We start from the raw sequence: 15,900 nt of genomic DNA, 5'->3' as shown, positions 1-15,900 counted from the left end.
AATCTCTTCTTTGAAGGTATATGAAGACGAGGACGAACCCTCGGCTCGGACATTCGAGGACGAGTCTTAGCTCGGACATCCCTCTTTGAATGAAGATGAGGACGAGGATAGGATTTCGGTTTAGGTCGCTGCTAATTGGTTGAAGTTTACCATACCCGACCCAGGGTTCGGCTCGGACGTCACTTTTTTTGGCAGTGTTCGTCATCTTAAATATTCCTCTGCTTGATCGGATTGAGAAGATGTTTAACTCGATATTTCCATAATACTATATTTTAAAAAATACAAGTAATTAAGTCAAAATAAATAAGCCTAAGCCCCACAATGAGCCCAGACAACCCCACAATCCGCAATCCGCGCTCAATGCTTCACACCCTGTTAGTTGCTAGACATAACGCGAAATCTTAAGTAATAGCTACACAAATAAAAAATCCTATATAAACTGCATTTATATGTAATAGCTACTTAGTTTCGCTAACTAGGTGGTGTGACCTGTCTTCACCAACCATGATTAATGGTTGATTTTGAATCTCGTTAGGTGGTCCCCAGATGGGACGGCTGACCATTTTCTATATAACTTCAATAGCTAGGAGGGGAGAAATATCATTGAATTAGCATTGCTACATTGGTGAGGACACAGAGAAATGAGCCTTCTTCAGATAGAAGAAACTTCAGGATGGAAGAAGATCATGGGTTTTGTGGGGCCCGGTTTTCTAGTTTCGGTGGCTTATCTTGACCCAGGAAACTGTACAATCTCATCTCTCGTCCTTTTTATTTTTTTATTTTTTATTTTTTTAAATGCCTCTTTTAGCCGTTGGATATGGCATGCATCACGCATGCAATGCTTGATTTGTTCAGTGAATACTGAGGTTTGTAGGTTAACCTTCACATACAAGGCGATATGTGGGGCCCACATTAATTATATATCTTCTCCTTAGTTTTGAAGTGTCCATTCATCTTGGTGGGGCTCACCTGAATGGATTGGATGGCATTTAGAAAACATGGTTGGCTCTACACACAATCTGAAGGTTTTTAATGGTGGGTGATCAAATCCCAAATGTTGGCTGTTGGGTGGCCCACTTGAGTTTCTCATTGCCCTGATTATCATCAAAGGAGAAAATTAAGGACCACACATGATGGACGTACGGAATGGATATCATACACACATCACTGTGGGCCCCACAGATCGCTTAACCTACAGGAATCAATGGACACCGTCTTTCGACGGTGATATTCTGAGATGTGCACTGGATCAGATGCGTGCCCTGATTTTGGACGGTGATGATTCCGTCCACCGTATCTGAATGATGGAAGATGCGTGCACAAATAAATCGGGTCCGTCCATCTAGTGAGGCCTACGATGGATGGATTCTGGACTGCCATGCAAAAAATGCTAAATGTACGGTCCTGAGCCACCGCAGTGAACTATCACAGGCGTGTAGCCCTTGAAGAATAGAAGAGAAACGAGATTTACTAATTCCACACGTGTGTGGAGCGCCTGCCCATCACTCAGGGACACGTGCCAATATGGAGCGCGTATGAAAGATCCGATCTTTCCATCTTCCCATCACTCCTCAGGTGGGCCACAATGTATATAGTAAACTGACGGTCAAAAGATTTTCCTGGCCGTCCATCATGTTGTGGTCTACCTGAGGTGTGAAACAGAAGATCTAAACTGTGTAGCCCATCTGATGGAAAGAACTGATCAAGCACACGTATTTTTCATATTGGCACGTGTACCCACGTGTGGATGCGCAGGGCTCTACAAGCTTGTATAAGAGCTTTGCTTTTCGTTTTGGTCTTGGATGAATCATACTCACTCTCAGTCCTTTTGGCTGAGTGGAAATGAAGTGGAGACCGATTTACAAGCTGGAGCTGCACACAAATACGAGGTCGACTCTCTCTCTCTCTCTCTCTCTCTCTCTCTCTCTCTCTCAGTTAGCAACTTGGGATACGTGTAAGATCCGACTCGTTCATCAAGTGGGTCCCACTTTGTAGACCAATTTAATAGACTTGGTGGACGGTTGGATCCTGTACCACGCGAGTGCTGAAGTGAAAGCATACTCGCGTGAGAACACCCAGCATACCTCATCTATACTCGCCCGAGGTTTGCTAGAATCCTAGAATACATCCCAACGGGCCTTACCAGATGGATTCGGGGTGCTTTTCAAAGATCCAAACCGTTTATATGATGGGCCAAACCGTGGATGATAGATTCCTGAAATAAGATTAAAATTGAAATATTTCAACCCTTTGATTATTCAAAGGATAAGGAAGTCCACGTTCGAAGGAAAAATGTCAAATCATGATAAACTGTTTCAGTTTTTCTATATTTCTCATGAAAGGTCAGGCCCATCAGATGAACGGTTTGGATCATTGAAATATGACGTCATCCTGTATTTTAGAATAAAAACTCCTATCTACGTCCTAACATGTGGGTCCCTCTGGGTACAGCTGCTGTGGATAGTGCTGCTGGGTTCGAGCTTCTCTCTGATGATTCAATCGCGCGCTGCCAATTTAGGGGTAGCAACAGGTTGGTCCTTCAATGGCTTTATCACGTCCGTCCATTCCAGACAGTTGGACGGTTTTTTATTACATGGCCCACCAATCGTCTAATTGAACCGTTTATTCTTTCATACAGCTAAGAACAATCCATGTTGCAAAAATAACGTAAATCGAATGATCCTAGGCATCCAATCAATAGGATGGAAAATGGAGGGTCAAGATTGAGTGGATAGGCAAAATAAGTCCAATCATCATTTTGAACCATCTATCCGATAGTTCCAATTTCGTATTGATTATGATTCCCAAGTAATACTTTTGTTTGATGATTATAACCACGTGATCTATGGCTCTGAAAATGCAGACGGTTGTAAAAAACTGGCCTCCTTTGTACGGTTCAGATCACCTGATCGGCTTGATTCTTCCAAAATGGATTGCTCCCTATGTCACTATTGAATGAACGGTCCCAACTAATGATTGGGCATCTGCATGTCATTAAAAAGATTCGTGGACAGCGTGGGATGGAGGTGGGTCCAGCGCTACAAGTTACACTGCTCCTAGTTGCGTTGGGGCTCTGAGACAGTCCAATCGATCGATCTGAACCGTCCATTAAGTTCAGAACTTATTTTAGAGGCTACCAGGCAAAAATTTCTAATGATCCAATCCATCCTTGTTTTGGCCCTATTTTCTTCTACAATCATCCTTTTTCCAAACCATGGATGGAATTGTTAGAATGATAGGCAATCGAAGATGGGCCATAACAAGTAGATGGACCAAAATTTTTTATTGGACTTAATTTCTGTAAACAATATTGACCGTCCATGTTAAAGACCATTTGATCAATGGTTAATATTTGTCAAATTGTTGTAATCTTTGCTAAGATTTAAACAAGCATGGGCCTACTAGTTAACAACCATCCAACTTCTATCAAATAGCCAGAGATACAGTGGGGCATATGCTATGGGTGGTGGGCCCCACATGTGTGGACGCCAAAGATTTTGGTCCAGATGATTGCATCTAACCGTTCATATATTTCTTTTTGGATGCTGATGTGGTGAGGTCTGTGCATGTGAATGTAGGGAAGCATCTTTCGGAGCATTGCAAGGCCGAATACCCAAAGCCCATCAACTACTGTTTATGGATCCTAGCAGAAGTAGCCGTGATTGCCGCCGACATCCCCGAAGGTAGTTGTGGGGCCCACTTCTGTGTGGGTGGCCCACATGGAATCTCTTGCTTGATGTTCAAAGCCAGTAAAAACGTGGTGACATGTAGGGCTGGAAATGGGCCACATTGACACATCAAAGCCCAATCCAAGATGGGCCTATTAATAAATGAATGAGCTTGATCGACATCCTGGCCATTGATCAGATGGGCCTTCATATGGATAGTCCATAAGTCAAACTGATATGACAATCCTAACCGTCCCGTCAGTGCGATTTTTATCCTAGGGACCATTCACTGCCGGGCCCACCTGATGAATGGCCCAGATATCATATAAGCGTGCCACGTGCTGATGGGTTTTCTTAATTTCTGGTAGTGATTGGGACGGCTTTTGCTCTTAACATACTCTTCAAAATACCCATCTGGGGAGGGGTACTTCTGGCCGGATTGAATACACTTCTCCTCCTTGCATTGCAGAGATATGGGGTAAGTGGTCTCAGTGGCATTTTTTTGTAATTATCTTAATCAGCTCTGGGCCTGGATTTTAAATATCTGGGTCGGGCCCATTCATATTTTTAATCGACTCCGTCCAGACCTACCCCATCATGGGCCCTTTTAACGTTGATCTGCATGTGATTGTGTAGATAAGGAAGCTGGAGATTGTGATAGCTGTGCTGATGTCAGTCATGGGTGGCTGCTTCTTTGCTGAGATGGCCCGGGCTAGGCCCGATCCAGCCCAGATCATGGAGGGGATGTTTGTACCTAGATTGAAAGGCCACGAGGCCACCAGGGATGCCATTGCTCTTTTGGGTGCTCTGATCATGCCGTAATTACAGTCCAAACTCACCCACTCTACAATTTTTAGTACTATATACTGGATTAGGGTGTATAGCCCGATCGTGTCCGTTGATTTGTATATGATCAGACGGTGGAACTCATGCTCTCCTTCTTGGGCCCACCATGTTGGACCCTGCTATTCAATTGTTGTTGGGTCATGATTCAATGGGGATTGTTCTTTTATACACCGTTATCCGGTGTATGGCTATTCATTGCACCCTTGTTCTTGTAGTAACTAGTAAGTGGGCGCATCTCGCACGTGGTAGCGTGCTACATGTGTGTAGCTATTAGCAGGATCCTCGCCGTTTGATGCCTTGTTAGAGAAATCAGTGGTCAGATTCTCCTAACAAATGCATTTATTTTGTACTCGTGTGGCCCAAGTGATGATTGAAACCAGCCAGATCTTCGGGATTAAGGCATTGATGCAACTGGGCCTCTGATCAGCGGCTTGGATCTTGCATACTAGAGCCACATTGCAACCAGTAAGAAGCAATAGCCTAAAAGGTGTACTATCTGCAATTCGGATGGGGCCCACCATCTGATTATAACTTTATCTTAACCATTCATCATACACCATATTGTAGAGTACATCCTATCCATTGAAAAATGTACCACTAATAGCAACATGATTTGATTGCTGATCCTGTGATTAACGGTGCAGGCACAACCTCTTCCTTCACTCAGCATTGGTTCTGTCAAGAAAATTCCCACGCTCCTTCCATGGAATCAATGTGAGTGAACTTAACGGTTAAGATTCTGAGAATTTTACCATACTTAACTCAAATCCGAACCGTTCAAATGGTTGGACATGCAATAGATGAACTACAACCCAAAAATTACCCTCGAAATATGATCAAATTGTCCAATTAGTGGACATATAATAGACAGTTAAATAATTACTAAACGGTCTAAATTCAACAATCAAAAGTTCATTGATCAGGCGTTCGAATTTCCTAATCAATCTGATCTTGGGGACCTGACTGATCAAAATTGCCTCCCACATTTTGTGCGGTTTGGATTTGAGGTACAGTAGCCATTCGGTTCACAAGATGGAAATCGGATTGCGGACTGAGTTATAAACTCTGTTGGGCCACTGTGAATGTATGTGATTTATCCATGCCGTCCATCCGTTTTCCAGACCATTTTAGGAGTCGAGCCCAAAATTGAAGAATATTCAAAGCTCAAGTGGACCACACCAAAGGAAAGAGTAGGAATAATGATTTCCACCGTTGAAACCTTCCTAGGGTCCACGGTGATGTTTATTTGTCATCTAATCTGTTCATAAGATCACACAGACATGGATGAAGGCTGATCCAAAACTTCTGCGGCCCCAAGAAAATTTTCAATGGTAAACATTGAATTCAAACTATTTCCTGTGGTGTGGTCCACTCGAATTTTGGATGTGCTTCATTTTTGGGCTAAAGCTCTAAATGGAGTTGATGAAATTCATAAATCATAGTGGGCCCACAGAGCAATCAGCTTCCCAAAAAGTTCTAGATTTAATTCAGGGCCATCAGATAGGACCATGGATTGGCACTTTGCCCGAATCCACTCGGACGAGTCACTCCCCGACTCACCCTTCACTGTTAGCCAACCCCAGTAGGGAATCGATACTAAGACCTCGGTGTTGAAACGAGGTATCTTTCACGCAGTCTACCACTTGAGCTATGGATAAGGGTGTTGCTAATACTTTACTTGTTTACTCAGACTGCATCTAGATATTTTTTGATCGAAAGCGGGATCGCAATATTCATAGCATTTCTCATCAATGTGGCTGTAATTTCTGTTAGCGGCAGCATCTGCTCCGACGTTAGTCTCTCATCTTCGAACAAAGAGCGCTGCGAAAATATCACTCTTAATTCTGCGGCTTTCTTGCTCAAGGTATCTAACATTTTATTATTAATACCTAATGATTATAACTTTAGACGGTCAGAACCTCATAACTACTTATCCATTTCATTTCAGTGTTGTAATATATTATTGGAAAACCATCAAATTTTATGCCTTACCAATAGAGGTGGGCATTGAGTCGAGTCGGACCGGATTAGGTCCAACTAGACTTAATTTGGTTTTTGCAAGTACCTTACCTGAACTCGATCCAATTTGGAACCGAGGCCAGCAGGACTAACTCGATCCAAATCGATTCCTTTCTGGCTTGACCCGAACCAAGTCTGACTCGGTTAGAGAAATCGAGTCGGATCGAGTTGAGTCTGTCCGGTCGATTCAAACTGGGATGAGTCAAGCCAAGCTGAGACTCTGGTGCTAGGAAGGAAACATGAGAAAAATTGGGAGAGAAAGAGGGAGAGAAAAGAAGAAAGAAAGAATGAGAGGGTGGAAATCGGGAGAGAAAGGAGGAGGGAATGAGAGGAAGTTAGGTCGGGCTGCGTTGCCGCATAGGTTTATCTGACGGCGCTGGTTTGGGTAGAAGAAGGATAAAGATTTTTTTTTTTTTAAAGAAAAAAAAAAGTAAAATCTGACTTTATACTATCCGATTCCAATCCGGATCAGACCGAATCGAGTTGCTACAATGAACTCGACTTGGTTAGGTGTCGGATCCGAGTGGATCTACTCGATCTGACCCGACACTGGCTTTTGCTTCAGGTCGGATCCTACCCACCTCTACTTACCAATTACCCAAGGTTCATCGGCTTCTAATGACTTTGCGAATTTCAAAAATTTTAATAATTAAATTAAGAATTTTATTTCCAACTTATTATTTTTAGTAATTTATGTTTTTACTATTTTTAAGGTTTTAAGAGTTTAATTATTATCTAGAGTTTTTATTTTGGTCATCTAAAAGTTGTTTATGAGTTTTAGTAGGATTAGAAGTCTTTTTTATATATATATTAAAAAAAGCTATTTTTAGTTATTTTTACTATTTTATAAAAACCTTCTATTTTAAGTCAAAGTAGGAACCTAGGATTTCTTTCACTTATATAAGAACATTAAATATATGGTAATCAACAGTGTTCTTTGATAATGACATTTTTATTGATCACTTTTTGAGATTTCTTCCTTTATAGAGTTAAGGACTATTCTTAAGAAGAAAACAGTAATCTCTCTTCTTCTTTTTTAATCCATGTCTCTACTATATAAAAATTCGATTGAATTGAGTAGCCAATCGCATTCTTATAGTTTCAAGTTTTCACGCTTGCCCATCTCACAATAGATTTTTTTTCCCTAGAAAATCTTAGGAAATTGGAGTTCGAAAGTCTATGCGGTCTCATTACTAGCATCGGGCCAAAGTTCTACAGTTACAGGGACCTATGCGGGCCAATTTATCATGCAGGTATACTTGGACACATAGAGAATCATTTTCATCAACAAGTAAGAAATTTTAGAAGATTGGTTTAAGGATATATATTGTTTGTTTTGCTTTGCAGGGTTTTTTGGATCTAAAAATGAAGTCATGGTTGAGAAATCTAATAACACGGTGTATAGCTATTATCCCAAGCTTAGTAGCCACTCTCATTAGTGGTCCATCTGGAGCTGGCCGGCTCATTATTATCGCTTCGGTACTTATACTTTCGATTGGTGGCATAAACACATATATAAACATGTTTACATATCAGTAGTAGTTTCTAAATTTGACATGCCTATGTTGAGTTGACTCAACTCAATCAAATTATATCAAGACTAGAGAGAAATTCAATTTGCTTTAATGAGATTTTATTAATACTCGAGAAAAAACCATCTAGCCATGAATTAGACTTTATTTGACAAAATGAAACTTAGAGATGGTTTTCCAAGACTCAACAATATTATATTTTAAATATTTAGCATCGTCAACAAGTTTAGAAAGAGCTCGAAAAAGAATTTGGATCCTCTGCTTGTAATATGATTGGGCCACATCATCACACACTGCATTTAATGCAACAATGCTAATAACGCCAGTGATGATGTGGAGCAATTAGGATGCAGGAAAATAGGACTTTTCTACTTCTGGCAAGCAAAGAATTCAGATTCCTCGAGAAAAACCCATCCAATTGAATTGATTTGAGTTTACTCAACAAACATTCTATGTCAAGTTGAGTTTTTAAATTTTAAACTATTCATACAAAGAGAATCATGTGATCTTTAACTAAAATCATATAATCACCATCTTCCTTCTCTATGACAAGCCTCAATTCTACAAGGAACCCTGGATCCACATGGTTAAAAAAAACCTATAAAAAGATAATATTATTGAGGAAAAAAGATAACATTATTGAGAAAAATTATTAAACTTTCTTTACAGAGCAATTAGATGGTTTATATCAGCCATAAACCTAAATATGTAACTTCACCAAAATAATACTAGTAAATTTTAGTAAAGATATCTAATTCTGCCAGACTCTAGTATAAGACTCAAACTAACGACTTTAAACTATAAAAAGACCCTTTAAACATTAAAACAATTTAAAATAGCGCAAATAGTTACTAAAAATAATACATTTTAACTTAAAACTCTTATTTAACTCTTAAAATGATCTTATTTTAGAAAACCGTTTCGAACGACAATTGCCTTTGGCATTTGCTAAGATGCAGAGTCCATCGATAGCTTTCGGACCACATGTTATTCATGTTAAATGCTCGCCAATAGTAGAACCCATCAACATAACCATGATTTTAAGATCCAATAGCTAATCCGATCGGGTTGGACCAAAGAGGGAAATTTTTTTTATAGGATGCCTTAAAAATATTCCATGCTGAAGGATCCTAACTGGCCAATCCTTGTACTATAATTAGATTGCTAGAAAAAAAGAAAGAAAGAAAGAAAGAAAGAAAAGCATTGCAATCCTTCAATGCTTGGGCTATAACCAAGTGGTTGACATTGAAGGTCAAAGAATGGCAAAAGATCAAAGGATTAGGATCTCCCAATCTTAAAAAAATTGGGTCATCATGGATGCACATAGGGCCCATCACATAAATTGTCTGGATCTCTAGGGCCTGCTTGGATACCACTAATTAATAAGTAACTTTTTAACTTATAGTAAGTTAACAAGTTATTTATTTTAAACTAAAGCTAGTTTGATGAGTTCCATTATAAAAATAACTTATGTGATGAAAGTTATATATATATATATATATATATATATATATATATATATATATATATATATATATATATATATATATTTATTTATTTATTTATTTATTTGCTTTTCAAATTTTAACTCCCCCTTACTTTTTTTAAACTTAAAGTTAGTTTGATAAGTTCCATTATAAAACTAACTTATGTGATGTAAGTTACTTATCTCTATAAATTTATTTTTTTTTCTTGTTTTTCAACTTTTCACTTTCCCCCAACATGTGCAGGGGCGTGCGCGCGCGCACACACACACACACACACTTTGGTAAGCCCCTTTATAAAGGTAACTTATGTGATGAAAATTACTTATCCCCATAAAATTGTTTACTTGCTTTTCAACTTTTAACTTATAGTAAGTTAACAAGTTACTTTAAAAAAAGAAAAAACCGAATATAGTATGATAAGCTCCATTGTAAAAGTAACTTATGTGATGAAAGTTACTTATTTATATATAAAAAGATTTGATTACTTTTCAACTTTTAACTCTCCCCCACCCCTTTTAATTTAGGTTAGCTCCATTATAAAAGTAACTTATGTGATAAAAGTTGCATTTTTCTATTAGTTTTTCATATAAGTTTTTTTTTTCCTTACTTTTCAACTTTTTACTTCCCCCCAAAACACACACACACACACACACACACACACACACACACACACACTTACTTTAGTAAGCTCCATTATAAAAGTAACTTATGTGATGAAAATTACTAATTTCCCTAAGTTCGTTTACTTGCTTTTCAACTTTTAACTTATAGTAAGTTAACAAGTTATTAAAAAAAATAAAAATAAGAATAATAATAAAACTTAAGTCAGTTTGATAAGCTCCATTATAAAGTAACTTGTGTGATGAAAATTACTTATTTATAGACACACACATACACACTTTGGTAAGCCCCATTATAAAAGTAACTTGTGTGATAAAAATTACTTATCCCCATAAATCCCCTGCCTTGACATTTAAAAAAAACTTTAGTTTAATAAGCTCAATTATAAAAGTAACTTATGTGATGAAAGTTAGTTAAGTTTTTTTTTTTTCCTTGCTTTTTAACTCTTAACTTCCCCCAACACACACACACACACACTTTGGTAAGCCCCATTATAAAAGTAACTTATCTTCTAAAAAAGGAGGGCCCCACATGATGGGTGGTCCACATAAGAGGTCAGAGGTGGGGCCCACACGATGGATGGTCCACATCAAAGGTGGGTCCCACATTAAGATGACCCATGTCAAGGTGAGCCCACATAATGGATTGTCCACATCAAAAATAGTCCCCTAATGATGAATGGCCCACATCCAAAGTAAGCCCCACGTTGGACAATCTATTTTAATGGTGGGCCCCACATGATGGATGACCCGCATCAAAGTGGCCCCTACGTAATGCATAGTCCACATCAAAGGTGTTGATGACGAATGGCTCACATCCAAGGTGAGCCCCACTGGATGGATGGTCCACATCGAAGTGGGCTCCACATGATAGGCAGTGGATATTAATGGTGGGCCCCACATGATAGACGATTCATATCAAGGTGGCCTCACATGAGAATAGTTCACATCGAAGGTGGATCCCTAATAATAAATGACCCACATCCAAGGTGAGCCGCATGACGAACGACCTACTTTGAAGTTGGGCCCTATATGATGGACGGTCCACATTAAAGGTGGGCTCGCCTGACGAACAACCCACATCAAAGTTGGGCCCCACATGATGAATAGGCTACATCAAAGGTGGACCTCGCAAGATAAATGATCCACATTGAAGGTAGGCCCCACACATCAGATAGTTCACACTGAAAACAGGGTCAAGGTGGGCCCAATATGATGATAGGTCCATTTAAAGGTTGGGCCCATTATGTGATGTCGTAAACCAAATATACTTTTTTACTTTTTCGCCAATTAGTATCTTGTTTATCAAACAAACTTATATACTGAATAGGTAAAAACCAAGATAAGTGACTTGAAGCATGAGTAGCTTATGTAAAGTAACTTCTGATCCAAAAGCCCATAAGAGCTTCAAATACCATACATGCATGCATACGCATATACCGTGAATACATATATTCATCCATGGGCTTGTGGGTGCAGATGATCTTATCATTCGAACTCCCATTTGCCTTGATTCCTCTTCTCAAGTTCACAAGCAGCAAGATCAAAATGGGCCACCATCAGAACTCATTGCCAGTGAGATCATCACCCTTCTCACTCATCCATTACAATGCATGCTTATCTTACTATTGCTTTGCCCAGATACATGTGGACACACAAGCCAATACGGCAGGCATGTATGAGATCTGGTCTTTCCTCAGGTGGGCCACACAGTTTAGAACTACTTCAGTGGACCCAAGTAGACAAAACATATGGATGGCTAGAAAATTTTGTTTAGAGTGCCCATTTATTCTCTACATGGGCCTGATTTTTAAGAAAGAAGATATAATCAGATCTCTCACACATGTTTCATGTTGGCACACGTGTGTGTGCATGTGAGGTCATAGCAAACTTCTGCTATCTAATTCATCTATTTCCTCCTACCATAGGTGATGACAATTTCATGGGCCTTGGGCTTTTCTATGATTGGAGTGAACATGTATTTCCTAAATACGATGTTCGTGGGCTGGTTCGTGCACAATCACTTGTGGAAGGCCGGTTCAATTCTCGTCGTCATCGTCGTTTTTCCATGCATGGTGCTTTATGTAGGCATGTTGGTCTACTTAATGTTCCGAAAAGAGACCAATGTAGCATTGTCTACTCCTTTGGAAATGGACATGGTTAGCCCCAATCAAGCCCAGTTGGAGAAGGGAGCCCATGTCAATGGCCCAAAGGTTCAAGAGCTTGAAGCTCATATTGTAAGAGAGGTGGACCATCCAAAAATAACGATTCAAGGGTAGTGATTTAGATCTCTTTTATTGGACAGGCTTAGGTGTTTTTATCAAAATAATACCAGTCATCACCTATCTTTATTTCAATAGCTAATATTTTCTTCTAGTGTTGCTTCTGAAGGGCACTGATTGAACGGGTAGGATCATCTGATCTATATGTATTTTGAACCATTTTCCATTCACTGTAGGATAAAGTAGAATGGACGATTATGAAGGATAAATCACCTTGCCACATGTATTATTGTTCACTCCCCAAGTATAGGGTTGTGATGTAGTAATAAACTCGGTGAGACCGAGATCGAATCCCAAGGGACTGATACTTGTACGTTACCTGAAACTAGGTAGAAATAGAACTAGCCTAAGATGAAATCTAAATCCAATATAAAGTGATGAATAATGGTGAGAGATTAATCTAAAACTTAAGAGAAATTAAAGATAAGAAACTAGGGATTCAGAGGATCCACTTGTAGAGATCAGGGAGATCTTATGCCTGGGTCAAGAATTATGGAAATTAAACTGAACTTACTTGATCTAGTTTTCATGAGATGAAAGGTATATGAATTAGAATGGATTCCATCATCAACCCATGCCCAGGAGACAAAGCAAACAACAGAATTAAACTAATTACCAATCAATCAATAATGCATGAAGGTTGGGAAGGGTACCGTCATCCAACCATGCCCATGAGACTATGGTGAACAACAGGGCTTCCTGACGTCATAAACATCAAAAAGAGGAAGAAATACTCAAAGCCATCGCAGATCTATTGTAATTGCAGTCACAACAAACCATAAAAAAAAATTGAAAGTATTCCTTTTAATTTGAACTAAAATCAACATCAATCAGTCTACACAAGAGGCACAAGCAAAGTCTCTCCCATCAGACTACGAGCTTCACCTCTTAGCCCTAGCTAAGAGGTTTAGCCACACATGAATGAGCTGGACCCTTTAAACAAAACAAATAAAAAGAAAAAGAAAGAGAAAAAAATAAACTTCTATCTCCTTTTTCTTTTGTCTCTCTCACGTTCCAGCTATGCCTCCACCGCTGCCAACCTTCACGGCTTCCAATCTCCTCTGACTGTCTCTCACATCCTTTCTTTTTATAGCATATGGAGGTCGGTGGCTGCCTGTAGAAGCATGCAATCGGTGCTGTTTATGCACAGCTTCTGAAGTCGGTGCGGAAGATTTACGCACTCCTTGCGTAAGCTCTGTTACGCAGTCAAGAAAATGGTCCATGAAAAACCCATTTTCCTTGCTTTCTTCTCAAAGTAATAACATCCCCTGGGACGTTTTTGGGTTGCATTCATGATGGACGGATTGGATCTTTTCATCGGCCAGCCGTGGCGGCCCACTTGGATCGGTAGATCCAGCCACAGAACAGAGCTTACGCAGCTCTGTTCTCGCTGGTGAGATGGTGGGGCCCAGGATCGTGCCATACAGGAAATATAGTCCGACCATTGTGTTCACCTCGAAAAATCGTTCGGAAATGGTGATTTTTGGAGTGAAATCGGTGGGACACACAAGATCTTCTACTCCGTCATCCATCCTGCGTTTAACGGCTGGGATCGTGAAGAAGCTTGCATGGTGGCAAAAGGAAACCTAGGCGTTGGTCTTGGCCATCTCCTGAGACAATTTAACGGTTCAGATCATCTAAACGGATGATGAGTGGGGCCCACAAGGATCAACCGACGATCAGCGTGGAAGACGCTGACTGATTTTGAATTGTTTTTAAAGAAGTATCGGTCAGCACCTTCTGACTGATTTCTTGAGTTGCAGTGCGCGGCTGGAGCATATACGCTATGCACGTGCAATGTATAGGTGGGTCTCATGGTGATGTATATGAGAAATCCACACCATCCATCTTGTTTCTCTTATAATTTAATGGGTTGAAACCAAAATTGAAGCATATCTAAAGATCAGGTGGGCCCCACTTAAGGATTTAAGGGCTGATCTGTCCGTTGGAACACTTCCATAAGGATCCAACGGCTGAATTTTGATGTGTACGGTGAACTTGTGGTCCTCAAGCCATATATGAAGTTTCGAGCTGAACGGATGGTGGAAACCCTGTGATCTTGCATCCTGGCTGACTTTCAGGCCCGTTTGAGCTTCAGTTTCTCAATTTTCGCGGATCTCTGGCATGTAAATCTGTCGATCTTGGTCCCCTGGAGTCCGTCGCTTGCCTTGGTGACTTCAAAGCATTAAATCTATGCTTTATCATCCTTTTTTCAGTCTAAGCTTGTACGTACACTCTGCATCACAAACACGATTAAATCAGCCATTAAACGGTATTATGCTTGTAGATCCAGGTGATAACTGGGGTCTAATATGCAATATTTGACCCTCAACAATTATGGATAGACGTGTCTACATATTATAGTTATACCAGTCTGACTGTATCATTTCTTCTTTCCCAACTTGGGCCCACAATTAGGGTGGTCTGGATCGGCAATTTGGCATGCGTGTCCACTTGGTAGGGAGACAGCATAAATAATTCCCAACATGAATGGGGTAAGATTAGACTTATTGGTGCCCCGAAGATAGATGTTTGTAGGAAAAATTGTGTGAAGAATGCGGAATTATACAGACATGTAGGTGCTACTGTAACATTTCGAATTTTCACCGCCAGAATTTATACTCGTGCTCGAGGAAATCGGGTGTTAATAATAAAATGAATTGGATACTTTAAAAATCGCACCTCATTTTTTTCCCGCATTTAGATCACATCCAGATACATTTAAGAAGGTAACATTCATGAGAATAAAATAGATTGTATTATTTATTTCCTCAGAGTAAAAAGATTCAATAAATAATCAAATGCCCTCTCAACGGGAACTTATTACAATATCAGAGTTCAGAGCGGAAGTATAAAACTAAATCGTAAGTTGTCTTCTTATTCTTTCAATATAATCTTCCTGTATAGTTGGGAGAGGGTTAATGCCTTACTTATAGTGAAAGTTATTCTTTAAGATTAACAGTAATTCAAGAAACTCATAAAAGCAATGGAAATGTTCTGAAATGTTTCGTACTCCACAATTACAAGAGATATCAATGCACAAGCAATTTATATGAGATGCATACCTAGCAAAGTATATGCATTTTATCATACTTAGCGATCGCTACAATGTGGCATATGATTAGAGTTATCCGACTCTCCCCACATCCCATACTACAGAGATTCGCCGATGTGTCCCATGTTTAACATGGATTTATGCAGTTATTTCAAGACAGACACAACACATGATCAGGTAAATCACGCAACCCAGGTTGTAGTGACTAATTGCGACAACCAACCCCCAAAAGAAAAGAATTGATGTAACACGTATATATAACGATTTACATACAACAATTAGTGCACCATCACCCATGAAACATGGAATTACGTGTTGCCCCAGAGCTATTGCCGAAAACGCATTACGTCCACGATATTTATTCAATCGTTAGAAGAGGGATAATCGACAT

The 15,900-nt window shown here is 39.6% G+C and overlaps 1 protein-coding gene across 5 annotated transcripts; it reads left to right on the top strand.

Moving 5' to 3' along the window:
* Positions 1–438: 438 nt before the first annotated feature.
* Positions 439–15,009, top strand: LOC131243541 (metal transporter Nramp7.2-like). Of its 5 annotated transcripts, none has more exons than XM_058242969.1 (12): positions 439–744; positions 1,849–1,889; positions 2,452–2,530; positions 3,579–3,683; positions 4,037–4,146; positions 4,305–4,486; positions 5,159–5,228; positions 6,205–6,378; positions 7,682–7,786; positions 7,881–8,012; positions 11,652–11,747; positions 11,814–12,078. In XM_058242969.1, exons 1-12 carry the CDS (start codon positions 642–644, stop codon positions 12,048–12,050), a joined length of 1,434 nt encoding a protein of 477 aa, XP_058098952.1. In that variant the 5' UTR covers positions 439–641; the 3' UTR covers positions 12,051–12,078. The 5 variants fall into 5 exon arrangements, with proteins under 5 accessions (XP_058098952.1, XP_058098954.1, XP_058098951.1 ...); XM_058242971.1 differs by lacking the exon at positions 11,814–12,078 and adding an exon at positions 14,873–15,009 and having other exon boundaries at positions 441–744; XM_058242967.1 differs by lacking the exon at positions 11,814–12,078 and adding an exon at positions 12,101–12,620 and having other exon boundaries at positions 442–744.
* The last annotated feature ends 891 nt before the right edge of the window (positions 15,010–15,900 follow it).

This window comes from Magnolia sinica, chromosome 4 (genome assembly GCF_029962835.1).
Source record: "Magnolia sinica isolate HGM2019 chromosome 4, MsV1, whole genome shotgun sequence".
NCBI classification, from domain to species: domain Eukaryota; kingdom Viridiplantae; phylum Streptophyta; class Magnoliopsida; order Magnoliales; family Magnoliaceae; genus Magnolia; species Magnolia sinica.
The sequence above is the reverse complement of the archived record's forward strand: the minus strand, read 5'-3'. Positions and strand labels throughout refer to the sequence as shown.